The sequence below is a fragment of the Chamaea fasciata genome, unplaced genomic scaffold, assembly GCF_029207755.1.
Source record: "Chamaea fasciata isolate MVZ Bird 193981 ecotype frontalis unplaced genomic scaffold, bChaFas1.0.hap1 SCAF_22, whole genome shotgun sequence".
Lineage (NCBI taxonomy): Eukaryota > Metazoa > Chordata > Aves > Passeriformes > Sylviidae > Chamaea > Chamaea fasciata.
In genome coordinates this window covers 918,481-946,183 of record NW_027094107.1, presented here as the reverse complement: position 1 = coordinate 946,183, position 27,703 = coordinate 918,481, and the positions used below count along the sequence as shown (strand labels likewise).

At 45.2% G+C, this 27,703-nt stretch overlaps 1 protein-coding gene across 3 annotated transcripts in view; it reads left to right on the top strand.

Moving 5' to 3' along the window:
- LOC136300243 (calpain-5-like) overlaps nt 1-27,703 on the top strand; it is a 40,269-nt gene continuing 12,566 nt past the window's right edge. The window contains exons 1-7 of one of the 3 annotated variants that reach the window (XR_010723649.1): nt 1-62; nt 1,388-1,474; nt 2,387-2,555; nt 20,435-20,566; nt 21,094-21,302; nt 22,184-22,376; nt 25,766-25,959. Coding sequence is in view for 1 of the 3 variants with exons in the window: in XM_066202495.1 (XP_066058592.1) it covers nt 1,485-1,516; nt 2,387-2,555; nt 20,435-20,566; nt 21,094-21,302; nt 22,184-22,376; nt 25,766-25,959 (929 nt within the window). In the remaining 2 variants the exon portion in view is untranslated. Of the gene's footprint in view, nt 63-1,387; nt 1,517-2,386; nt 2,556-20,109; nt 20,336-20,434; nt 20,567-21,093; nt 21,303-22,183; nt 22,377-25,765; nt 25,960-27,703 lie in introns of those variants that run through there. The other 2 variants (XM_066202495.1, XR_010723650.1) reach the window with 2 other exon arrangements.

The following is a 27,703-nucleotide window of genomic DNA, read 5'->3' as shown; positions in this document are numbered from 1 at the left end:
GGGCAAAAAACTGGGAGCTGCTTCAAAAATCAACCTTGGAATGGGAGGCAGGTCTACCTCAGGTAGGTGAACACTCCAGGAGAGGTGGGCTCAGCTGTGCTCCCCCATCCTCAGAGCTCAAACCACCAGGCTGTTTGCTGTATAGAAACTGCACTGACACTCTTGATTGACGGTTTTCCAACAAAGAGATATTTTTATTGGGTTTAAAATGGGTGGCTCTGGGGTTCATGTGAAAGTGGGTTCCTTCTGGTTCTCCAGATGGTGATGGGACTTCAGTGCCTCCTGGGTGGGGATGAAGCATTCAGCAGCCAGGAGGAGCAGCCCTGGGAGCCTGAGCCCCTAAAACACACTGCAGGTGTCACAGGGAGCCTGGAGAGGGGCAGGGTGAGATACTGGCAGGAGAAGCCTCCTCCTTGTTGGTGGTCCCCTTATTGAGCACTGCTGTGCAGCCCAGGGCGAGGCAGGCAGTGGTTTATCACCAACTTCTGTGCATCGCCACAGAACATTCCGGGCTGCGGTGGAATGGAGTGTTAATCCTGGAAGGACTCACATTCCTGTCTGGCAGATAGGTGGGGAGAAAGGGCAGGGGAATGAGGTCATGAAAGACCTGTCTCAATGAATTAGGCAGTGACAGAAACCTCATCACCCAGGGGCTACTTTAAAAACAAATAGACTCGGTTTAGAGTGTTAGATAGCTCACGGGGAATTTTTAATGATCAAGAATGCCAGTTATCATGAAATAATCTATATCCCACCCAGATTAGTCAGACTGTTTTGTTGTGGTCCCTGAGGTACCTCTGTAACATTGACAAGCTGTTCTGCACTTGAATTTGAAGAAGTGGTTTGTGGGGGGAAGCAAATCTATTTGCCCTGCCTTGGGAGGCCACCTGCCAAGTGAGAGGCCTTGAGACTTCTGGGTTTTTTTGCGGGAGATAAGTAACCAGAAAGTAATAGAATCACAAAATGGCTTTGGCGGGGAGGGATCTTAAAGCCCATCCAGTACCACCCCTACCATGGGCAGGGACACCTTCCATCATCCCAGGTTGCTGCAAGCTCCCTCCAGCTGGCTTTGGACACTTCCAGGGATGGAGCATCCCCAAACAACTTTCACTCACAAAACAAAGACCAGGATAAATCTGACATTTCCAATGTTCCTCATTGCTCTTCTGTATTTCTCTGGCTGTGCTCACTTGCGCACCTACAAAAGCTTGGTTTAGTTTCCCGCAGGTCTGTGGAATCTCCCCCAGTGTGGGCTGCAGGTGGCTCAAGGAGCACCAGCTGAGCTCCCTGCAGCAGGACACAGGGAGTGGCTGCCAGGACCATGCGGGGCCATGCTCCAGAGCAGGATGTTGGTTAATTCAACCTGCCTTTGTCTTTATTGCTGCAGGCAAGGAAGGGGAGAGAGAGCTCTAATTCCAGCCTGTGTCCAGAAGGAAGAGGAAAGGAGCTGACACACAGGACCTTTCCAAACAGGGTGGGTTCAGATGCTCCCACCACTCCCTCTCCTGAAGCAGAGGTAGCATCCCTCATGTCCTCCAAATATCAAACTATCCTGAGTGATTTCTGTAATTGATTTCTCATTTGTAAAATGTTTTAAAGCAATTTATTAGAGCTCCGTGGGTGCGACCATAAACTTGCCAAGTTTGATAGTCAGGATTCTGGGAATGAAGGTCTGAGAACACATTGTTTGGGGTTTTTGTTGTTGTGCTTTTTAAAAATGCTTTAAGTTCTCATCAATTATTTGCAAATATTTTCTGCTTCTGGGAATTCAGTTCCCTGAAATGTAACATAAAGTTCAAAGATAATGGTGCACGCCAAAGCATTGTCACTTAAATTAAGATGGAGAATTGTGGAAATCTGCTTTTGGTTTTTTTAGGCATAAGATTTGGAATAGATAATTTGAGCTTTAGTGGCCAGAAGAAGAAGAATGTAAGACAGAAAGATGGCCCAGCCCTTCACAAATGGTGCAGGCTGAGAGCCAAGCCTCACTCTGCTACCTTTCCAATCAATTAGACAAAGTGTTGGGTTTGTGCCTAGTCTGGACTCTCCTGATAAGAATTCTGTTCAGACAAAAATATCATCCTTATTTTTTCCTTTAAGATCCTAAAAGATCCTTTTAAGATCTTTTTGGGTTTATACTTCCCTAGTCTTTAACATAATCTAATTTATAATCTGGGGTTTCTTTTTTTTTTGTTTGTTTGTTTGGTTGGTTGGTTGGTTTGTTGTTGTTGTTGTTGTTTGGGTTTGGTGTTTTTTTTGTTTTGTTTTAAATAAATCTGTCACCTAATTTAGAAACAAGTTACATGCTGTCTTGTTAAAGACCAGGGAGTGATATGGACTTTTATGGAGCCTTTATAGTTTGTCCAATATTGATCTTATCCATCAGGAAGATGTCATCCTCAGTGCAGCTCTTCCAGGATCAGAGGTACCGGGAGCTGAAGGAGCAGTGCCTCCAGCAGGGCCGGCTCTTTGAGGACCCCGAGTTCCCAGCCTCAGATGAATCCCTGTACTATGACTCAGCAGCCAAAGGGAAAGTGGAATGGAAGAGGCCAAAGGTAAAGGATGGATGTGTTTTCACTCCTGTCTCCTCCAGAGGAGACACTTCCAGCAGGAGGTGTCTGAGCAAAGCTTTGTCCTGTGGTGAATTGCCACCCTCTCCCTCAGCTGCTTCAGTCTGCCTCTGGTGAAGCCTTAGCAGCAAGTTCTGCCCAGAGAGAGTGGAGAGATTTCCTTTGTTGGTTGATGGCAGCTCTGCTCTCTGCCTGGCTGTGCTGAATTCACAGTGGGTTTTGCCTCTGACTTGTGTAAAACCTCAATTACCCACCAGTGATTGTCTGTGCCAAATGAGCAGCCATTATCTGTAAGCAACCAAGAATGCTTGTGTCTATTTGCCACTTTTACTGGCATCTTAACAGGAAAACAAAGATGGCGTTTGCTTTGAATTGTAACTAACCTAGTAGGCACTTCAAATCATTAATACCACCTATATTCGGGGTCTGCAAGTTGGTTTGCTTGGAGGTTTTATGCTTCACATGTATTTTTAAATCAGTTCACAGCCAGAAGCAAACAGTTCAGAAGAACACAAACCCATTCCCAGTCTGGCTTTCCATCAGTGTCATCTGTTCTCTTACAGTGACAAGTGTAATGGAGAGGACAGTGGAAGCCTCTAGGCAGATGCAGGCAGTATTTTTGCCCTTAAGCATGATGAATTTCTCCTTTACTTCACCCATGTCCACTTTGGGATTAGAGTTAATCTTCTGGAAGCACAGACTTGGGTGTCTTCCCTTAGAAAACACGATGCCAATGAGATGTCCTTCATATGCAGCTGGTGCTGTTCTCTGTCCTCTGTGACAGGGGACAACAGATGAGACTGACCAAGGCTGGACTCTATTTGCCAGCATGGCCTGAGGCTGCTTCTCTTTTTGTCTTCTTCTTCTTTCCCGGTGGTGCTCATTCCTCACAGCAGCCTCTCTACTGGAATTTTAGTGAACAGTCCAAAGGTTGCTTTCCTGCTTCTCATTTCAGTTTTCTGAGTCAGACATGAGACTGAAGAATAGGGAGGATGAATTTGGGAAAGAAAAAGAAGGCATTCCGAAGTCTGTGGGTTTATTTTTATTTCTGAGCACTTTCCTGTTTACTGGAGTCTTTCATCCCCTCCTAGAAGAGGAAATACTGCACAACCAGTCACAGTGAGGTCAGGAAGAGTGTTTGTTCTTCGTAAGAGAGGTGAAGCAAGAGCTCAGCTCCAGCCAAGGATGCCATTTTGGGCCATCCTTGTGTATAAGTGTTTGCTCAGGGTGGTGGTCAGTGGTTTGAAGTCTAATTGCAGGTCAGTGACCAGGTTTGCATTCAATTATTACCCATTAAACATGTCAATGTAGGAAAGCTCACGTATTAATGAATGTTTATTTACATAAATGTAATTATCATTTATCATAAAACAGTGCACAGACTGACCTGACGCTCCTGAGATGCTGAACCATATCCCAGCAGTCCCTGGCCTCTGCCAACCAGGAGCCCAGAGGGTGAATTCTGGTGTTGAGGCCAACAACACGGAACCATAGAACCTTCTAGGCCGAAAAACACTTTCAGATTGGAAAAGACTTGTAAGGTCATTGGGTCCAACCCTGACACTGCTGAGTCCACTGCTAAGCTTTGTCCCTAGCACCACATCTACAGGTCTTTAAAAAACCACTTCCCATGGCAGTCAGGTCCAGTGCTTGACAGCCCTTTTGGTGAAGAAATTTCTCCTTATATCCAATCTAAACCTGCCCTGGTACGTGAATCCTTTGCTGGTATTTCAGAGCACTGGGCTCTGCTAATACCCCAGTTCCTCTGAGAAAAACCTGTGAAATAACAACAGAGCTGAGCACGACCATTTCAAAGGTGCAGCATCTTCCAGAGCCCTTCAGCTCAGGCAGGAAGCCTCCTGGGGAGGTTTTCTGTGGGTAAAACCCGCTGGTTTGTTGGGAAAAGAGTAAAAAAGAATCTCTCTGGTTAGTGGGCATCCTTTCTGCCCACTGATGTTAGCACCAGAGGCCATCCTGCTCCTTTCCTGTGATTTCCTTGGAGTTTGTCCCCTCTGCCAGGCTGAAGTGGAGCTGGGGACAGCAGTGTCCTGCCAAGAGGGGATGTCCTTGGCCACCTGTCCTGGTTAACGCTGCCTCTGTGTGGTGGTCCTGCTCAGCATGGGCTGAAAATACCCAGGACCGACTGTCACTGCTGAATGGGTACTTTGTCTTATTTTTAACTAAACCTCGGCTTTGTGTGAACTTTTTCATTCACCCTGCAGAAAAAAAAAAAAAAAAAAAAAAAAAGGATGGAATCTCAAGGACATCTTTGTCAGTGTTGAACAAACAGCAGTGATCCCCCAAGCAGGGCAGGAAGGCACGTGAGGAAAGAGTGGGTAAGCTTGCTTAGAGATAAACACTGTTCTTCAGCAATTCACAAAGGAAAATAGTCTGATCCTACAGAATGAGACTCTTATCATGTGCTTTCCTGGTTTCCCCGCTTGACCCTGTGTTTTATAAGCCTTGATTCTGCTTTCATCTGCATCTTCTCTTTATGGGAGGGCTGTGGCTGCACCCTTGTGCTCTGGGAAGACAGAGCTGGTCTGTGTCCAGGGAAACAGCACAGAAGACACCGTGAGACAGGGCTGCTCAACTGCTTCCCAAGAAACCCCTCCTGTGTCCCAGCCCAGAGGGACACTGCTCTGTTGGATTAAATTCCCATTATCCCCAAAGGTCAGATACCTGGCTGAAGGGGGAGAGTTGCATCTGCACAGCCCAGTGCCCTTTTTCCTAGAAGCACTGCATGCCACGGGCCCCATTCTCCACTCTTCTCACCAGTTTTCCAGCATTTTCAGGGGTGGTTATCACCATGCAAGTGAAAAGTGCAGGAAATAAGGCAGTACTGTGTTCTGGAATGATCCAGTGATAAGAATAAACGGAATAAGTGTCTCCCCACTTCCCAAAACTGGGGTGTGTGGGATGAGCAGGTTGGTGATTTATCCGGGGCTGAGGTGCCAGAGAATTCAGGAGCTCTGACTTGTGCACCTTCACGTGTTTACTGCAGGCAGCACCAGCTTTTGTTTGCTTCTCACTGGTGGAAAATGATCCATTGCCTCAGGAGCTGAAACGTCTTCATATTTACAAGTGCTGATTTAAAGCCTAAACCCTCCCCTACCTTGTTAGCTGTTTAAAATTTTGCCCTCATTTGGAAGGCAGGGGAAGCCTGGGGCAAATCCCTGCGTGGGCACTTTAGTCTGGGGGGGCTTTACAGATCTTGCCTGAATATTCTTTATTCCACAGTGACAGAATTCGTGGTCTCAGTGTCCTCCAGAAGATTCAACTGTAACCCAGTTGTCATAAATTTCACGGAATGAGGGTCATGAAAGGCTTGGCTGTCAGGTGTAAGCACACCTGGGTTAAATGTCCCTCGGATGTGATGTCCCTCAGACATCATGCTTTCCATCACTGATTCCTCAGTCTCCTCTGTAGCTGTGTCACTGCAGCCTGACCCTGTTTTCCAGTTTGAACAAGACCAGAGACATCTGCTTGTGTTTGGGCCTCGTGTGGAGCCCAGTGGCGCCTGCAGCAGAGGGAGGTGTCCTGGCACTGTGTCAGGCTTTGAGCAGTTGTACGACCACTGCAAGAGCAGTTTCGGGGCATGGAGTGGAGTGACAGCTCCTCACATCCTGGGATATCTGCCAGGATGGGGCCTGGGGGGAATCCAGGGCTGGAGGAGAGTGGATATTAAAGGGCAATACCATGAGCTGGTGTGGCAGCGATGTGCACTCCTCTCAGAGCAGCTTCATTGCTGCTTTTCTGTGACAAAGTGATGGGATTGTAACAGCCCCCGTGAACAGTGACATTTACCTGGTTTGCCAGATCCCCTCTCCATGCCCCAACACCCTTCTGGAGTGTGGCTCGTGGTTTGATGATCACTTTTTCACATCTGAATGTGCCTTTTTAATTCCTTCAGCAACTTTTTTTTTCCAATTAAAAATATGGAGCAACAGCAATCCTCTTGCTTAATCAGAATAGGGGTCCCTCCCCATCTCTCCTCCTCACCCCTAAACCTTTGCATGATATAATTATTGTTTTCCTGAAAAAATTACTTATTCTGCAAAGGCTACATGTACTGAAACAGCTGAAGTTTAGACTTGTGTCTCCCTGCCTATCCCAGAATTGTCCACATTTCTCTGCTGTTGGTGGTTATTGGTTCAAGTGTGGGTAAACACAAGTTGCAAGGTTCTGTGTGCTGTGACATTCGTGTTTGCACTGGAGATAATGGCACATGTGGCATCTGGGAGGTGAGGAGATGTATTTCAAAGAGCTGCTGAGCTTCTGCTGAGCTTTGAGGGCCCTCACAAATCCTTTCATGTGCCTCAAGCGCAGCTGGGGACACAGAGGTGGTTTCAGGTTGGAGGCTGAGTGAGCCAGTGTCCTGTGGTTTGCTTGTTTGCTGTGCTCCTCTGGGACCTGTTTGTAGCAGCAAAGGGCTGTGAAAGGCTCAGCTCTGCACGAAGGTGAAATCAATCCTGACCTGGCTTCTTTTCCTTCTGTGTCTGTCACATGCTGGATCTCAGCACCGTGGGTGTTGTCCTCCACAGACAGTCCAGCATCCTTCAGTGGGTGACTTTCACGCATTCACTCCATGAGTGCAGCTGGGCAGGGCTACGGGAGGATTTTAGGACTTCCTAGAAGACACTGATGATTATTTCAACTGGCACTTTTGTGTAATTAGTTGTGAGTCCGCTCACAGGGAGGCTGTTTGCCAATGAGTTTTCCTTGCCATTAAAAAGCAGATTTAGCTTGTGATCTTCAGCTGCAGCTCATTGATCTGTGGAAAAGTTTAAAGTCAGATATTTCTTTGTTAGCTGCACGTGTGTGTACATAACGAGAATGATTGCAGTGCACCTTAATTTTTATAGAAGGGCTTAAGCCTTGCAGGCTCAAAAGTGGTATAAAAGGTCATAGGCAAAGTAGGCTCTGACCTAAGTTTAAACCCTTCATCTTAAAGAAACAGGAAAGCTATTAAGAGCTAAACTCTGGGAGGCAGTCTGCCCTGGAAGATAATCACAGATTGATGGGAAGGTTTCTGTACACGTTAATCATGGTTTTTAGGTTAAAATTGTGGAGGCAGGGACCGTGTAGTCCTCCAGACATGATGCAGCCCTCTGTTGGTGCAGAGGGGGTGGGTGAGGGGACATCAACAGGCAGATGGAAAACCACCAGAAGAAAATAATTCCTAAATGATGGTGAAGGATCTTTCCTCATTAAGGACGAGCCTCCCGCAAATGGCAATTCTGCACGTTTGAGGGGAGTTGTCCCAGCACCCTGGTGCTGCCGGCCTGAGCTGCAGCCATGTGTCCCCGTGTGCAGGTGTGGATCTGCAGAGCAGGAGGGCCATGGGAGGGAGGACAGGCTGCTCCGGGGACGAAGGCGTTAAAGCCATCCCAGCCGCGGGAGCCCCGGGGTTGGCACGGCTCCCGAGGATGCAAGTGGCGGCGCAGAAGCATCCTCCTCATCCTCCTCGCACCCGTTGCCCCGGCAACTGCACATCCAAACGGCGGCATTGGCAGCGGGGTCCTGCAGGAGATGGTGCAGTTGCAATTAAGTCGAATTGTCTTCACGTTGTTAGAATTAATTTTGAGCTGGCAGGGAAGGGGAGGGGTGATGGGCGCGCGTTAGGGGCAGAGCAGTGAGCTGCCGCCCCTCTGAGATCCCGGGCTGGGCAGAGCTCCATCGATCGTGCTCTGTGCTTCTTTAAGGGTGAAATTACTGCTGGCACTCGGCTCCTGAACCCCGGGGGTTTTTTTGTTGGAGCGACTAGAAATCTGCCCGGGGAGCTTTATTTGTTTAATGAGGGTACATTTGGTGGAGTGAGTGATCTTCTGTGCAGCTACTGCTGTTCTTGCACCCTGGTGATCCACAGACTGGAAATGTGGGGTTTGTGCAGGGGAAAATGGGCAACTGGATGGCAGAATCAATATGATTTCAGCAGAAGCCCCTTTATTGTTTACATTGAACCCCAGTTGGAGATTCTAGCACTACTGTCCGTGTGTACAGGTGTCCCTCAGTTGGCTAAGCCACTTGTTCACGAGGCAGGCACACATCCTTCAGGATACCTAACTGGTCAAGTGTCCATCATCACGTTGTGTGTCCTCTATCTAAGTTTTGCATTTTTTGTAGACCGTTTCTCAGGCTCTTGGTCCTTATTTTGAGTCCTGTTGTTCGTCTCAGTAGCCTTGATGAATTCCTGAGAGCTCTGAAAACAAGACTGCAGGTGGCTTGTTATCTACAGTTTGGCTGGTCCACAGAATGGCCCGAGTTATTCAGATACATCACTCCAGGTTTACAAAGATCCCAGGGAATTGGGCTCCTAGGAGGAGGTGTCCAAAAGTGGAGGGCAAGGTCTTCCAAATCCACATCAAAACAAGTCTAACCCTTCCTGTATGGCTGCAGTTCTGGGTCAGCTGGGTTCAGAATCTGCTTTCTTGGGTTTTTTTTTTTTTGGTGAAATCAGTTGATTTGGATCATTTTCACCAGCAGCTGGAAATGTGATGTCATTTTGAAGAGAAGTGTGGCCACCTGGTTTTGCTCTGGAGTGATGAGATAAAGGAGGCCAGTTCTGATTTGGTGCATGAGATACACAGGAATTCACTGAAATTCAAAACTTTCTAAAGCACTTAGCAGCCAGGATTTTGGAGGAGATGTTGAAATCTAAATGTAATCTAAATTAGAGTTCTAATAACTCAAATACGTGTAGGATGCACTGATCTACAGAGATCACAAAGGTAACTGGAACCCCTTGGAACTGCAATTCTCATTTTACCAGTGTCCTGGGGTGACGTTGTGAGGTTTGTATCCCCAATTGTCTGTTGGGTCTCTGTTCCAAGAATGGAATTTCTCATAGAGCACATCCTGATACAATAACATTATTTGTCATTATTTCTGTTATCCTAATACCATCCTTTCATCATTGTGAAGTTAATAATAATCCCAGCTGTTCCCAGGAATTGATCTTTTTGAGGAGCACACGCTTTTTGTAAAAAGGGAGGGGATAAATAACAGCTTTTTTTTGTGGGGGGAAAATACTGGGTTAAAATACTCCTTGGTTTTAATTTCAATGTTGTAACTTTCCCCCAAATATGCTAATAAAGCTGAAATAATTCTTGGAATTTTTTTCTCGGAGGCAGGGAAACATTTTTCAGCTCTAAAGGGCTTTCCCTTGTTGGTCTTTTAAGGTACTTGGAACAGCATGTTCTGGTGGTGTCCAGCCAAACAATCCACTGAAAACATCGTGGGCTTTGTTTGGGTTTTTTTCCCTTCTCCCGTTATTATTTTCTCCTAAGGTTTTGAGGTTGGTTGTTTTTGGGGTTTTTTTTTCACTGAACGTGTTCTAAAAAGACAATGTGACACCTTCCAGCAGCCTGGCAGGAAGGCAGGGAGCTCCAGGCAGCTCTTTCCTACAGTCCATTGCCCTTTCTTGGCCAAGAAATAGCAAAGGTGGGGTTTTCTGGAGTGTGTTTGTGTGTTTCACAACTGGGAGGTTCATTTGGGTTGTTTTTTTTTCATAGCTGGATGGAAAAGGAAGAACCAAACAGGAGGATTTTTGTTAGATCAGGCGTGTAAAATGTGCTTGATAGCTCACAACATCTGAGAGCAGCCTCCTGAGGAACCAGGGAGATTCCAAAGGAGTCTCCTGTGTTCCTGACTGGTAGTTTTATTTATGTGTTTGTTAGCTAATCTTTTATGGAGCCAACCTGTAGTGCAAAGAGAAAGGCCTTTATTGCCAGAGCTGCCACAAGATACACCTTGTTGAATATAGTAAAAATACGCAATAATCCATTGAGGAAATGTTATGTTGATCCCAGGAAAAGGGGATGGGAGGGTTGAAATGCCCAGGCCGTGGCCACTGTGCTAATTCATGTTCAGCATGACACTGATCCTTTCTCAGCAGCTGTGACATGTCTGCTGCAAGCCCTGCCCCAGCTTCTGCAGGTGTTCTGCTGTCACCAGACAACCTGAAAAATGTGTGTTGACTTTGTCTGCAGGTTTGGCCTATTATTATTCTAAAGTAACCTTTGTCACCAAAGCCTCAAAGTAATGATTAACAGGCTTGTCTCTGGAAATCTAATGGGCATTGGACCCTGAGAGAATCCTGTTAACAGCAAATATTTCATGTGGGATTGCATTTTGCTAAAGAGAGTTTTAAATTAAACAATAAAAGCCTCACATGCAATTACCAATTTCACCAACGTAACCCACCCAGCAAGCTGAAATCTTGCTTCATTTGCAACAGCATTTCTGCCTGTGACGAGACCAACCCAATTTCTGACACAAAAATACAGCCTGGATGGTGGGCAGTGAGGGCATGAACCCCGAGCAGGCAGGCAGGGCTGTGTTTAAATGGGGAGATGCACATGGATGTGTGTACATGACGTGGGGCAGGGGCTTGGGAAGCAGCTGCTGTAGGGTGAAGCAGTGCTTTGGACTTATTCTGTCACCCCAGGGCAAATCTGTGGCATTTGGAAGGCAGGCAGAGCCCCAGGATCTGTAGAATTTGAATGGTGGTAGCTTGATAAGGGAAATAGAATTTTATCTTTTTTTTGTACTGAGAGCAGGGATAGGAAAGGGAATGGGTCCAAGGAGAAGTGACTGGACTGAGCAGTCACCAGACACAAAGGGTTCTTGCAGATGTGTTGTTAAGCACTTTCTGTCCCAGCTCTTCTCTTCCTGGAGCCAGGAAGTGGAGCAGAGCTGTGTGTGGTGCCCCCAGGACTCCTCTCACACAGCCAAACAAACAGGGACGGATCTCTTCACTCCCTGAACCCCTCCCAGCAGTTATTGCTGGCAGGGGCTGGGATTCCACCCTCGGGGGCCGTGTCCAGCGGTGTGAGCCTCGTCCAGGTCCCATTTCCCCGGGCCACGTCCAGGCTGAGGGGAGTGCAGTGTGCTGTGGCTCTAAACAAGAGACCCTGAGAACCTGATAAAATTTCATTCAGACGGGCTCCATTTCTGTGTCTGTGAAGGTCCACCAGGAACAAGATCAGGAATTGTGCATTGTTCTAGGATTTCGTGCCTCTCCTCACCTTTCTGGTGATGCCCAGCTCTGGCGAGTGCTTCACCCTGAAGAGATCCTGTGTGTTATTTTGAAAAATGAAACTATGGGAGCACACAGTGCTCCAGAACTTGGGAGGCCCTCACTTTTTTTGAGATGAGTGTTTAATTTAAGAAGCTCTGTTGAGACTGAAGCAGATACTGTTTTGTTCTCTTGGGCATGTTATTTTACAAAAGTGTCCTTTTCTAAACAGTAGACACTTATAAACATAGTTTAATTCACTTTTATTCCCACCAGTGATTTATGCTGGTACACCTCAATATTAATATCAGGGTTTTTGGCCCCTGGCTCCTTTCAAAGCTTTGGGAATCTCACTGTGCTCCATTTGTCACCTTGTCTGTCCTCCAACAGGCTGAGCACGGGAGGCATCATGAAAACATTGTTTGGCATGTTTCCATCCGGTTTCTGACTGGATAAAACATTCCTCCCATAATATTTTGTCCTCAATGTTTTCAGCTGGGTAAGTTGTGACATGTTTCTTCTCGGAATTGCCGAAATGTTCCCAGAATCGAGCTGTTGCTCACCCTTATTCTATGAAATCCATCACTTTATTTTTATTTTGCCTGGAAAATCTTGTTAATGCAGGGCTTGCCCAGAAGAAGAGATGAGCAAGGGACTATAAAGCCTCCAGGTCTGACCTCTCCAGTACAGACGGGTGACTGAGTGGAGCCCATATGACATCAATTCCATGGCTCAATCCCATTTCTGGTGTCGTGTTAGAAAATTCTTTGGTTTCGGTTGTGCCCTTCATTGCTGGCTGTGTCATGACAGGAAGCAAAAAAACTCCCACAGTGGCCACCCTTTATTTCCACAGGGTGAAGTGGCAGTGTTTGGAAAGTGGCAACTTGCTCAGTGGTATTATTCACCCAAGTCTTCCAGGAACGTCATTAAAGGCAAACATTTGTAAATGACATGCATGCTTGCCAAGCAGACAGCTCTCCAGATGCCAGTATTTTGTTATCTTCTCTCTTGGCACTTTTTCCAGTTTGTATTTCCCTCCCTCAGATTGGATGAAGGCTTTCTTATGTTGTTGTGGTTGTTTCCTCTAAAGGAAAAAAAAATTAAACGACCTCAGTGTCGTGTCTAGAACACAAACAGTACAACTCCAAGGCTCTGGATGTTTCTTTAAAGTTTAAAATGTCAGGTTTTATTTAGTTCCGTTGTCATTAGATGAAAATTGGTTTCTCAAACAATTTCTGTTTGCCCTGAGGCGATGTGGTGATGGTAAGAATGACACGGTAAAATTCATTTTGAGACTGTAAAACAAAGAGCCTGAGGATCATATCCCCAGCTAGCATAAGTCTTCTTACAGTAATTGTTAGTTCATTGATTTAGTCTTCCAAAATAATTAAATGTCTGACTTCTCTGAAGGAAAAATTACAGCCTAAACATGCCAGTTGCAAATGGAAATTGAGGTATTGTTCTGTCAACACTCTTCAGCAAGAGTGGAAAGCATCCACATCCAAAAAATGCTTTCTGTGTGAAGAGCTTCATTCTTTTGTCATATTATTTCCATATTTAAAAGGGTATGTGGGATGAGCTGGAATTTGAGGTTTAGTAAGCCATTCTGCCTTCGATTTGCAGAGTAATTTGTTTGAATTTCATGCTGTGCTCCTGTGATCCAAATGTATGTTTCCTTCAAGATTAATTCTATTTAAAGATTAAATGAAAATGTATGTTTTCTCGGCTAAAAAGAAGCTTTTAAAAATCCTTCACAGCTGAAAGAACCTTTTAGAACTGCTGTCTTGCCTGTATGTGGCATTGTTTCTAACTTAATCACAAAGGCTAAAACATTTTGAATTTGCTTTTTTTTTTTTTCCCCCCAGCTTTCAGGAAATAAAATGTTCCTCAGGAAAAATATACTTTTTGTTGAGGCCTTACAATTTTCATGCACTGAATTTTGGCCAGTGTTGGAGGTCACAGAGGCCACTCTGACCTCCTGATGTGCATCAGGAGACGGAATCTCTGTCTGGAGCTGTCCAGGAGCCATCTGGGCACTGCCTGCTCCAGGTGACCCTTCCTGATCTTGGGACAAGTGGCACCCCGAGGTCTGGTTAATAAAGGGTGTCTGTGCTGGATAAAGCACACTGAGGTCTGTTTTTTGTCTGGAGAGAGCACTTTCTAGTCTGATACAGTGAATAATGATCAAAATAGGGTTGGGTTTCTTCCTAAGACTGTATTAAATCTTCAGATGGTGAGTAAAAAAATTAAATCTCATTTAGCAGTGATCCAGCTGTGGGCTGAGCTTTGGTCTGCACCTTTGGAGATTTACTGCTGCTGCAAGTTTACCACAGGAGCTTTAAGGAAGCACTTGTGGCACTGATAAAAGGCAAAAATTCAGGAATTTTCTCTCCCTGGGTCAGTAGAATAACCCTATAGAGAATCCATTTTTGTGCAGAGCTGCATTTGCTGTGCATGATCGCTGCTGTCTGTTTCCTCCTCCCTTCAGATAAGGGCATTTAAGCCTTGGACATCTGATTTTCCTCCCTAAATGGAGATGTGAATGCAGCACCTTGTCCTCTGGCCCCTCCTCCCTCCTCCTTCACTCACTGACTCTGCTCCCCACAAATAAAACTCCTCAGAAGTGACAGTTGCCTAAAAGCTGCTTTTCACCTTTGGGCACGTGATCTATCTGGTCAAACAGCTGGTGTCTGTACTGTAAGAGGAATAACTCAAATTTAATCCAAATATTTCAGGTGTAACCCCAGCATGGCATTTCTCCTTCCTGGTCTTAACGAGCACATTTATTTCCCTAAAAAGATGAATGTCTCATGAACCAAACCAAAGCTGCATCTGCCTGTGGACAGGGGTGGATTGAGGGGACTTGCACCTATAAAGCAACACCCACCCTCGGTTTCGCTAAAGTGATGATGATTTGCATCTGTCTTAGTTTGGAAAGACAGGTGTCTGCCAGGGAGAAGCCAGACCTTCTCTTGGAGTGGAGAATGTAAACCTCCTCCCTGAGAATTATTATAATTTTGAAATTAAAGGGCTTTCAGGCAAAGATATGGGAGTAGGAATAACCGTTCTTTACTTGGAATATTAAAAATACGAATGTAGTAGTACAAAAAACCAAATTAACAAAAAAAAAAAAGAAAACACTGACAGAGTCAGAGCACAACCTGGCCCCTGTTGGTCAGGGTGTTGGTGTCAGCCCAATCCAGTCCTCCTGCAGTGCCAGCTGTGGTTCTGCTGGAGCAGAGATGATCCTGGAGAAGGCTCCAGTGGGGCTGGGATGGGTCCAGGCTCCCTCTGGGAATCCAGTGCACACAGGCTGTGCTGCTGTTCTGGATCCCAGCTTTGATCCAGGCGGGAATGCTGGGCTCCTCCCCCTGGGTGGAGCCTCTCCCCATGGGATGATGGGATTGTATCAGCCCTGCAGTGAGCCTGGATGGCCCATGGACAGCAGAGATCCCCTGGAGGGAGGATGGGTCCTGGAAGGGATAAAGAACACGGCCCCAGCTGGTTTGAACAGCTGCCCATTAACAGAAGACACCCACCCCCTCCCGCCCAGAGTTATGAGATAAAGGAAAAAACCCCACCACCTCTTCAACCAGTTTCAACAGATGGGAATAGAATACATCTTTCATTGCAACCCAAGACAACAGCTGAGAATCTGCTCTGCATTTGGGTGGAGTGAAAACTGCATGCCCTGAGGGGGAGAGTGTGCTTGGAAGACACAAGGACACCAGGTTAAGCTACTTGTGCAGACATTCCAAAATCTGCAAAAAATTAAAAACCAACATCGCCCCCCATGAGCATAATGGCTGAACTGTAAATACTTGTGTTGTAAGACAAGGGAAAAGCAACACTGGCAAGCCTCAGCATTATTAGAAACAGGCCCTTCTCCTGTCTTTTGAGAGTTAAGAAATGTTTCCTTAGGTTTTTCACTGACTTTAGCTATTAGTCCCCGATTAAATAAAGATGATGAAGTTCTCACAGCACATATTCATAGAAAATATTCATAGAGAATAATTTATAAATAAATATTCTAAATATTCATAGAGAATCTTCATCTTTAGAGGAAATTTTGTGGTGCTTTGAACACACAACAGGAGGTCTGGATCCCTTCTGTTTTACCCAGAATGTAGCTTCAAATCCATCATTCCAAATCAAACACTTTGTGTTATCTGGAAAGTACTGTGAGTTGGGCACTGTGAATATTCCTATGGCTGCCAGTAGTCATTGCAAAAGATAGGAGGGAGATTATTTGGATTCCACAGATTTCTAAGCTGGCAAATCAGGAGGGTAATTTCTCAGTGATGGCACTGATGTTAGTGTTTAACAGAGAAATTTGTTTGAAATGAAGTGGGGAGTTCAACTCAGTGTGTTTATATCACATTGGGAAAATCAAAAATTAGCTCAAGCAGTGAAAGAGCCATGGAAAGAAACAGCATGATATAAATAAGGAAAAGAGTTTACCCTGTCTTTGCAAGCAAGAAGTCTCTTAAATGTCTGAACAATTTAATCACAAAGATGAAACTCACTGTGCTTCAACTGGGATAAAATCATGACCAAGTAAATTTTCTGACTACACCCTGTCAGGCTGAGTCTTCCCAGGCAGCCAAAGGCTCTTGTCCATGGATCTGTCTGACTGAATCTGCTCCAGTGTTTGTTTTGGGTTGAAGTGGAAGAGAATCCAAAAGCAATTATCATTAATGGTGCTAGGAAATTTATTGGCTATTCAAACAGTGATAGAGCTCCATGTTTTCACAAGTCCTTAAGTGATTAAAGCATCCAACTTCCTCTGGCTTTTCAATGGTTTGGGCATCTAAGTTGCACAATAATGATATTCAAAGTGACATGCAGAGTTTGTAAAAACATTAAAGCATGTTTAGACTGGTTTATCCTGGAAATTCTCTTGAGGCTGGAAAGAAGAAATCCTCAAGATCACTTTGTGTAACAGCATGTTATCCAAACATATTTTATTCATTTTAGTACTCTAATAGCCATGTGTGCAAGGCAAAATTATCCACATAGAAAGATGTGGATGGGTTTGATTGCCTGGCAGATAGAGCAACCGTGATTTTGCTTAATGTTTCTTTGGAAGTCACTGATGTGGGTTTTTCAGTGTCATCACTCGAAACTGAAGACACTTATCTCACATGCTGATAACTTTATTGCTAAATGAAAATCTTTCCAAGACAAAGTTTAAAAAGATGTTGTAGAGATAGAAGCTGCTGTTTGTTTTCAAGGCATGTAAATAAAATCCTTCCTGGTAGTTATTGTGAATTTACGATTCTGTGACACACTGATTTGGCTGAGTCATAAAAGTGCTTTCAGTATTCAGGAGTAAAATGAATGCTGCTGTGTCACTTTTGAGGCAATATTTGTATAGCTTAGACTTTGAACTCTCTATCTTCCTAAAAGGAAAATACTCTGGTTTACATGTTCTGAGGCTGGTCTTTGCCAGAAAGGACGTCCAGACTGGAATTTTAAGTCTGATATGTGTCATGTTGGGACAGAGACCCTCCATAGACTCTGACATTCATGGGCTCAGCAAAGTTGTGTTGTGCTGGCTGGAACAAAACTTCTATTAAAAACCAGTTCAAAATCCAAAATTTGATACAGCTCAACTCATCTCATAGTCTAAGAAGCTTGTGTCTTGGGCTCAGGGCTTTATGTCATTTCACAGTTCCTCTTTTTATGTTATGGAGCATACATCTAGCCCAGAATTGTGTGGGGTGGATCCCAATTCCAAAGGTTTCTGTGGAAGGCACTGGATATGCCTTCAGCTGTTATCCCAGGCATTCACATGATTCACATATTTTTGCCTGAATCAAACAAGTGGCAGAACACCTCGAGGTGCTGTCTGAAAAAGATGAGGAGTCTGGGAGAAGAGGATAAAGGATTTTTATTCTTAAGAAAGTGTTTGAGATAAATGCCATGATTGGTAGATAGTGGAATCTAGGCTGAAAGCAAACTCTGCTGGAAAAGGGATGTAGAAAGGAGGAATTTGTTGCTACTGAAAGGGTTTATGCTCTTTAATGTGGTGTTTAGACTTATGGTTTTTAATCTCTGACGTCTGTGCACTGGCATTGGGCAAGGGAGAAATACCTCCTTTCAGGAAAAACAAATCATCTCCCAGATTAATCTGAATTCTCACTCCAGAAAATGTTTAGATGACTTGACTTCAGTTTTGCCACAAAATACTCAATGTAATTAAAAAAAAATAAATGTGACTTTGCTGAAATCTGCCTGATACTCTTTTGTAAACAGCAAATTCCCTTCCTCATAAAAGGCAGTGATGGAGAATTCCATCTGCATCAGTTGCCAGCCCCCTGAAACACAGCACAAGGTCAGACTGGACAAGATCGTGGCCCCTGAGCCAAAATGAAGCTCATTATCAGGCAAACAAGTATTTCCCTCCCCAGCCAGAGCTGGACTGTCAGGAGTACTGACCTGGGAATAGTTTATTCCACACTTGTCCAGTGCTGAATATTTCAGTGATGCGAGAAGAAAATGTGTGTGTGGCTTTTTCCAACCTCCTTTTCTTACTGTTTTTATTCCTCGTCTGAGGAAGCTTGTCCAAGAATTTGATAGACAAACATGTTTGGAGGAAGCAGTAAAAAGACGGAGCTGAACAGTGGGTGGCCTTTGAGGAGAGGCCTTACAGCCCATGTCTGACCTCAGCCACCTGAGGGTGTTTCTGGAAGTGATGTCAGAGAGTTGCTTTAAGTTGCCTTTGTCACTGACCATACTCTTTTATTGCATTTAAGGCAAAAATATTTCCCCTGCTTTGGCACGGCCACATTCAGATTTTCTTTAAAATGTTGCTGCCACATCAACCTGTTTTTCATGGAGCATCAAAATCAGAGTAAATCCTTGTAAAACCATTTTGCAAGAAAACTTCAGATTAGTGACCCCAAAATGGTCCCTTTAGGATGGAAAATGATCACTTTTTCCAGGAAGTTTAAACAGAATAAACAATTAAATTGGGACTTCAATTATTTTTTTCCCCCACATTGTGTCACAGTTGTTGTAGCTTTGGAATAGCTGAAAATCAAGTTTCACAGGGGTTGGAATTGTTCTGAACTATTGATTTATATGATCAGTAGAGACACAGCACCGTGGCAGTGACAGGGTAATGTCTGTGCTGTGCCCTTTGAAAGGACCTGAGCTCTGCTTCCAGGGGAGTTTGGACATCTGGCTGAGAGAATTTGATGTTGCCTGAGGTGAATCCTGTCCCAAGGATGGCATCTCTGATGGCTGCTGGTGAGGAAAAGCCACACAAATTGTGGTACCAAGTTTGGAGGAGGGAATGGCTACAAAGGGAAGAAGGCAGGAGGCAAAGGCTGAGATAAATAAGAGATAAGTTCTGGTAAATTAGGTGAGAAACAAAGTGTTATTCTCAGACAAGGCAGCTTTTTTCTAGAGGTGTTATGGATGTGCTGCAGTTCTGGAGCGTCACAAACTCCGTGCAGCCAGAGGTGATTTGGGCTGGTTTGTTCCTGTCTGAGGCTTCTGGGAGAACAGCAAATCCTTCATTATAGTCTGGAGTGATTTCTGGGCTGCAGTGCCGAGGACTGGCTGGGCTTCAGCAAACACTTTGTTAGGAGGTTCAGGAAAGGGTCAGCCCCAGGGCCCATCACAGAGCCCTTCCCAGCCCTGTCAGCATTCTGAGAGAGCAACTGGAGTGCTCCAGGGGTCAGGTGAAGCCTGCAGGCAGCCAAGATCCACACCATGTTGCCCAATTCCAATTTTTGGTTTTTTTTTTTTCTTCCAAAACATTGATTCAGATCCACCCCAAACACACGTGTCCCATAGGGTGAAACCCATGGGCCGAGTATTAGTCAGCACTAGCCCCAAACTGGAAAAGGAAAAAAAGAACACTATAAAAATGTCTGTGATGCATTTGGTTTTGTAACAGGATTTAGTGGAGAGGGAGGAGGGGGAAGAAGCATTTCTCAATCCCCAAGTAGCTGAGGTTTCTTTTACACCAGGCTGGAGCTCTGGCACGCTCTCCCCCTTGCTCGTGTGCTGCTGTTTCTGGGCATTATCTCACTTTCAGGAGCTGATGCTGCTGCATGATGGGCACACAGTTTCCAGGGGAATTGCACATCCTGAGCTCAGGGGTGTACAGACAGGAACCTGGGGCTAAAGCTGCCTTTCGTGGGTTTCCATGGTGCAACAGCACTGCCAAAGTCCCCCCCTGATCTCAGCAAGGGCTGTCTCAGTCAGGTCACATCTGACCCCAGGTTTTTTTGGACAGAGACTTCTCTGAGAACTGTCCCCTGAGGGGGTCACTTCTCTTTTTTCACTCCACAGGCAGATATTTTTCAGCCACAACAAGGTTGTAAAAGTCTTTTTGCATGCTCTGGAGTATCCAGTGCAGTTGTGCTTGGTCGTTTTTATCCTTGGGGCTAAACTGCAAATGCTTTAGCCCACAGCCTGCTCTGAGGAGCGCAGCTGGAGTTGATTACAGGATGGACAATCCCATTTACCTCTGCAGCTCCACAGCCACCACAGGGTGCTCTCTTTGCTGCCTTCCTTTAGATGAGGTTGGCTCAGTGTCAGCTGCAGCTGAAGCTGAATTCCAGGCCCAGAGGAATAGTTTCTGACCAAACTGAAGACAGTAGTTAACACTTTATGCGAAGTGTAGAGTTATGCACTATTGCAGCACGGGCTTTGAAAAAGATAAAGGCTGAAATCTTAAGTCATCATCCCCCTCCTTTAGAGGCTTGACCAGGAGAAGCTCAGAGCTCAGGTGTCAGCAGCATCAATTCCTGCTGCTTTTCTTGACTGGAAGGGTGCTGTGATCATTTCTGGAGTGAAGTTTCCAGCAATCTCTGGTTTGCTTTGGCAGGACATCTGTGAAGACCCGCACCTGCTTGTGGATGGAATGAGCTCCCACGACTTCCACCAGGGCAAGCTGGGGAACTGCTGGTTTGTGGCTGCGTGCTCCTGCCTGGCTCTGAGGAAAAGCCTCTGGCAGCAGGTGGGTGATTGGTGTGTGTGGGGCAGGAAATAAAGCAAATAAACCAGCCTTGGTTGTTCCCCTGCCTATCAGCCAGTGGTTTTCTTCCCAGGACTAACAAGGGAGATTATTAATTTTGGTGGATTCAAATTGTGGCCTTGATATTTTCTGAGCCTGAGAATTGCTGAGCTCTTCCCAAAGGAAACTTTTCAACAGTTTTCTTTATCCCTAAACCACCTTGTGTAAACAATATTCCTTTCCCATAACAACAGGTGTTGTTGGCTATTTCTGTTACTGAGCCAATGGGAGAGATGTCAGCCCTTTGGAACAATAATGTGTGTTTTTAGTGCAGTGTGTTATAAAAGGGCTGAATGAATTGTAAATAAACCTGATTTCTACTGCCTTCAGCCTGGAGGCAAACATCTTTATTTCCTGTCCCACTGCGACACAAATCTTCCCTTTCTTTAACGTTTCAGGGCAGTCTGCCCTGGGAATAAACCTCAGCACAGTGCACTCACTGAGCTTCTTCCCTTTCCGTGGCTTCTCAGGTGATTCCAGACTCTAAGGAGCAGGAATGGGACCCCAAAAACCCAGGGAAGTACGCTGGGATTTTCCGTTTCCGTTTCTGGCGCTTCGGGGTGTGGACGGAGGTGGTGGTTGATGATCTGCTGCCAACAGAGAACGGGGAGCTGATCTACTGCCGCTCCAACGTCAGAAATGAGTTCTGGAGTGCTCTGCTGGAGAAAGCTTATGCTAAGTATGAGCTGGCTCCTTGTCCTTGCAGTTCTCAGTGTCGTCCCTTTGTCTGTTTTGTCTTTCAATTCTATCAGACTTTCTGGAGGGTTCAGTTTTGCTGCTGGAAGAGGGATACAGGTTAACATGTGGCCAGAGTCTTATAAACCAGGTGTAAATGTATCCACCTCTGAGGGTCCAGCCCTTGCAGATCGGCTTCAACTAATTTCAGTGAGACTGCTCTTTAGGGGTGTTTTGTAAAGTAAAAGGTTTAACGAGGAAAAATAACAAAATAACAAACGTTACAGAAAACAAAAGAAAAGCCAAGAGAAAACCTCTGACACCCTGCTAAAAACACTCCAAAAAGCCTTTTACTTCTTTTTTGCTCCTTCCTAAATACTGAATGTTTTAGGAGGGACAACCTGGCCTGCTGCCAGTGAGGAGAGGTGCAGGATTTGAAGAACAGGAAAAGGTTCAAGGGATGCTTCTCTCTTGGCACTGAGCCAGTCACTCTCAGAAAAACACAGAACTTTCTGGTTAAACTTCCTAAAATGTCTAAAGGTAAACTGAAACTCTTTCCCTATTTGGAAGCACCTGCCAGGGGTTCTCTACCACAGTAGAGAACCTAAAAAAGACTGAAAACTCCTTCTTTAATCTCTTTTTTCTTCTTTAATCTTCTTTAAAGTTAAGGATGTAAATAATAAAGGAGTGCAATGCAGTCTACATCAGCAGCCCAAATCCTTAAGGATCCTTAGAAACCAGGGAAGATTTCTCTGCAGTCTGCTCAGGTTTTTTTTTGTTCTGTTCTGTTTTTTCCTTGGTGAGACACAAACATGTTCCCTACCTTCAAATTAGAGCACTTGTCCCAGCCCCCTGTAAATTAAGGATATTCTGTGTTGCCCCCAGGCTGGCTGGATCCTACCAAGCCCTGGATGGAGGCTGTGCTGCAGAAGCCCTGGTGGATTTCACTGGAGCAGTGGCAGAATCCATTAATTTGGCAGAGGGCAAATATGGTGAGGTTATTTCTGAGCAAATGAAGCTGTTTGAAGACTTGATGAAAGTGCATAAAAGAGGAGGGTTCATCAGCTGCTTCATTTCGGTGAGTACAGGGAGCTGGATTTTCAGGGTTTATTTCAATGAAAACATTCTGGAGGAAATACCATCATTAGGATATTGAGTGTGTCCTTCCTTTGCATGTTTGGAAAAGCTTTGTATGGAGAAATCTCCAGCTCCAGGAGCCACTAAACACAATCACAACTGCTTGTGCTGCCACTTCACTGCGTGTCTGAAATCCTTTTTTCTGAATGGCCACAGTTGTGAATTGACCTGAGGTAAATCCACCCGAATTCACAGAGCAGATAGCAGCATTCAAATACTTTATTCCTTAGAGAAATCTCTTTAGAGAAAACAGTTCTGGCACAGAGCTGCTGAGACTTCTTGACTTTGGTTGTGCCAGTTCAGCCAGGGTAACAGTGGAGCTGAGCTGAAAGGCTGAGCTCACCTGGTTATTCAGGTAAGGCTGTTTTATATTGAATACATTGAATACATTGAATACGTTGAAGATATTGAATATATTGAATATATTCAATATATTGAATATATTGAATATATTGAATAATCTCCTCACTGGAATTAAGCTGCAGAACTTGCCTGTGCTGGCTCATGTGAGGCTCAGGTAACTCAGTGCCCACATTTAGGAGGCCATGGCCCTGAAATCGGTAGGGAGGGGATGGTTTCTGAGGAAGATTTACCTCTCTCCAGTCCTGTGCCAGAAGATGGATGAATAACAGCTCCCAAAGGATGTTTTGGTGCTTCACAAGCCACCTGTGGCCCAGTCCCTGGCCATGGGAGGTAAACCACTGACAACTGGGCTGAACTTCCCTTCTAAACACATCTGCAGTGCCAGGATTTCAAATCCTCACCTTGTCCAAAGCTGTTATCACATGTGAAGGGCCAACAAACTGCAATGGCACCTGAATATTTCCTAAAAGATTGCTTTTAAATGATATTTTAAATAATCCCCATAGAAAAGGGATGATTTTTGAGGAGCTGCAGGGTTGGCGTCCAAGTGCACTTCAGTATCTTCTACCCACGGCCCCTGCTTCAGTTTAAGACCTTGGCTAACGCTGATCTCAGTTAAATCACTTAAACATTTTGCTTTAATTTCCCTGTCTGTGAATGAAGATGATTCATTCAGAAATTCTTGTGAGTATGAGGAGGGCTATGGGATTGTCAAGAATGAAAGAAAATCAGCTGGTTTTGGAGGTTCCTGAGAATGTTACCTTTTGGGGTTTGTTTTACCTTTCTTTTTTTATCAGACCTGAATTTTGTATTTGAAAGGATTCCATCTGATTTGCTCAGACCAGGCTGGCAGAGCAGAATGAATGCCTGCTGTGAATTGTTGATGCAAACATTGTTTTCTGGAATGATAGGTTGCTCTCAAGTGCTAGAGCAGTTCTGTGTCTAAACAAGAATTTGGTGAGGTGATTGACTCAGTACAGGGTGCTGTGTTTTAAAACGCAATTAATTAGGCAGTTGTAATGCTTTCACTGATTCCTGGCATTATGTTTCTGCCTTCCAAATTAAACACAAATGCTTCTAAACATTGATTACAGAGAGGCCATTCCTATGTTTGCTTGCATTTGTCACTTTCTGATGTATTATACACACAGTGGAGCTTGCTAGGTGTGGAATATTTAATACTCAAGTGGCTTCATTGCTGCCTTCCAGACATATCATCATTTTCCTTGGATTGCAAAGTGGCCCTGAGCATCACCATTTGGAAATCTGAACAGACAGGAGATGTTTAAATAGCTCATTTGAATAAAGAAATAAATAAGCCTCTGCAGAACGAGGTGGGAAAAGCCAGCAGTGAGAAAAGCCTGGGGGGTATTGCAGGCAGCGGGAAAAGTTACAGACTCCCGTGGTGCCAAGGACTCCTGGTTTGCTTTTAGCTGTGAAAAACGTGAGGGGAAGTGCCACAATGCAGGGAGCCCAGAGCCAGGGGAATGCCAGCCAGGCTGGGGGAACACTTGAGCTGATTCTTTGGGAGCTCTTGTCAGCGAGAGGCACAGAGGGCTTGGTGAGACTCTCACAGTTGCCAGACCATCTGTCAGTTCCAATTTGACAGGAATTTCTCCTTCCTCCTCCTTTATTAATTTTTTTTTAATGTGATTTCTTTCCTTTGGGGACTGAGCACCGTTATATCAGTACAACATTTGCCTTAGGACAAGGACCTTGTCTGTTTACACCAGTTAAATTTTGAAATGGCTAAAAATATCTGAGGAAGCACCATGTGCGTTTCATAGCTGTGATAAGTCCTTTTTTATATTTAAATATTCATATATTTATACTAATGTATTAATGTGTAATGATAAATAATATATTTATATTTTAATATTTGCATCAGTAGCACCAAGAGGCCATACCTCTTGCTCTCTCCTCCACAGCCAAGGCTTGATTGGGCATTAATTAGGTAATTAAAAGTTAACACACAAGGATTTGCAGTGAGTCAAGTCGTCCTTCCTTCATGTCCAAGGGAAGGCGTGTTTCCAGGTCCTGTGGGTGATGGATGGGAGAGCCCCAAGGGTGGCTTGGCTGCACTCACTGAGGATGTGGAGAATCTGGACCCAGGACCATCAAAACCACTCCAACATCTTTGCAGGGTGCTGCTTTGCTGGGTTTAGATCAGGAGATTTGGACGCATTAAATGAAATTGTGCTCTTTTTCAGAGCTTGATTACTTTTATGTATTCTTAGATCAGCATCTGATCAGGCCTAGGTCGTCAAACAGGACAGTTTAGGGTTGGTTTAGGGACAGTTTAGGGACAGCCTGAGCACTGCTGGAAACTGGGATTCTTATGTGGAGTTTATGATGAGCAAACCCAGTTCCTAAAGCACCTTACAGTTCCTCCCTTTGCCAGGAGAGAGCCCTGCCAGGGGTGAGTGAGGTGCATGACAGGCTTCACAAATGGCTTGGAAGTTTTTTCACTTGTGCCTGTGCTCTTCCATTTTTACCCACTGCCAGTGTTTCTCTCGTGAGTACCAAATTAATTCCAACACAAGAACGGCCATTGGCCTCACCAGCTAAACTCATGAGTGTCCAGGTGAGGACACCCCCAGGCAGTCTGGGCACAGTGTCCAGTAGCGCCATTTGGTTGAGATGACAAGATTTTGGCAAAGATCTTCCATCAGCCCTGTCTCTAACTCTGAGGCCAGGACGAGACAGACTGGCTGCAGCAGGCAGGATTCCCCTGTGCTCTGGGATTGTCTGGCGCTGGAATTATCTGGCACTAACACCACCAGACTAGTGAGCCCCCAGTTCTGAGTCCTAGATTCTGATTCGGTGCTGTTATTTTCCTGCGTAGTCAAATCACTCAGGAAGAGAATGAAAAACAACATTTTCTCATCCTTCCCCTTGAACTTGGAGCCGTCAGGTTCCTCAGAGACATGAGTTTTTTTGGTTTAATTGTCATTGTTGGTGCCCCAGGAGTCCTCTGGGCGCCCCAGCGAAGCAGAGACAGAGATGGGGCTCATCGTGGGCCATGCCTACTCCGTGACTGCCATCACCAAGCTGCGCCTCGGGGAGAGGCTCCTCTTCTCCTTCAAGGCTGAAAAGCTCTTCATGATCAGGCTGAGGAATCCCTGGGGGAAAAAGGAATGGCTCGGTGCTTGGAGTGACAGGTAAGAGCTGCAAACCTGTGCTGGGGGTTTGTGCACAAACGGGATGGAGACACTGGGAGATGTTCCTTGTACTTTTATTGCAGCATCAGCCTCATAAGAGGGTTGGACACAATTGGAAGATGGCAACAGCCCACACCAGCCAGCAGCGGCCAAAGATCTCTTTGTTACAGGGCATTTTAAAGGTTTTCCAGCCAACAGCACATTGCTAAAGCTTACAGACAATGGTTCTGGCCAGTCACTAAAGGCACACGTACACCTGCCTCAAATAATGCTTGCTTGTGTGCTTTCTATTAACAATATACAATATTCCATTATTAAGCTTAAAACTTTCTACTGTTTCTACTTAGCATATTTTCTGTAGTCTTAAGCTCTATCCTGGCCAAACCTAAAAACTCAAACTATTGTTTCATGTCTTTGCTTGCTGTACTGTTGTAACGTTTCCTCCTTTCAAGCTCTGCAGTTGCAGCTAATCCTAAATTCTTCTGCTCTCTCTGTTTCTGGGGCCTGCCTTCACAGCTTTCTGAAAACCTTCTTACCTTTAGTGTTGCCCACAACAACCCCAGTGTCAAAGGGGTGAAACTCTGCCGTGGAATTTGTGGTTCAACACTGCTGAGACACACCCATACCCGGAGATGGCTGAACCTCTGTGCCATCTCTGCCCGGTTTCCTCTGAGAAAATGAGCACAGCCTGGAGGAGTTTATGGCTCCCTGGACCTTATTTACTGTTTACATCATTCTTCTGGCACACTGGAAGGTGGGAAGAAAACCAGTTCATGAGTCAAGAACATGAGGCTCGTTCCCGGCTTCAACACCGAGGGTATCTGTGGCTCAGTTTCTCATCTGTCACCTCCAGCTCCTGGGGATGGCAAAAGTCTTGTAGATCATTTTAGGGACTGGTGAAAAATGCTGTAAAAGTGCCATGTTTGTGATTTTTTTTTTCTAATTAACTCTCTAATGAATTTTCATGTGGGCCGTGGGCTTAGCAGGTATGTCCACAGCAAGAGAAATGATTGCTGGAGGGGATGTCTCCCATCATGGGTGATTTGTACATGAAAAATATGTGACAGTTCAGCACTGGGCTCACCAGCTAGCATTTAGAATTTAACAATGCAGTGTTCTTAACAGCAGCATATTAATTTCCTGTAATTCATGATTTAGCTAGCAAAAAACTGCTACTTTCAGAGAGATTGGTCCGGGTGAAATGCAAAGAACGCACAAAAGAGCTGCTGTGTCTTGTTTAACTGAAGCCCTTAGGGCTCTCCAGTGGCCTGTGTCTGGCACAGCTGCCACTCATGCCAGCACTGAGGACTCTGATGGTGCCCCATGGCTTTTGGTCTAACAGAATTAAATTGACAATTTCCAACTAGGTTAAGAAAATGTCTGTTAGGGTGAGCAGCCTCCCTTCCCTCCTTCCAGCCGCCTTCAGCTTTAGCCTCCAAGAGCTTTTGGAGGGGCAGGGAGGAGTTGTGGCTCTGTTTGTCTGGTGTAACCCCTCAGGGATGGGATCTGGTTTGGGTTTCAGCTGCTGGAATTTAGGGTCTGTGCTCCCCTGTGTGCCTGAAGGGTCTGGGCACTGTCATGTTCCTCTGCAAACCGGACACTGTGCTCAGGCTCCAGCAGTTTCTTCTCAAAGGCCCCCCGGGGAAATCTCAGACCTCAGGCCAGTTTTATTAAGGCGATTAAACGACAAAGAGATTACTCTGGCCTAAGTGAAGTGTTCAATAATCTCCAGAGGAGGAAAACC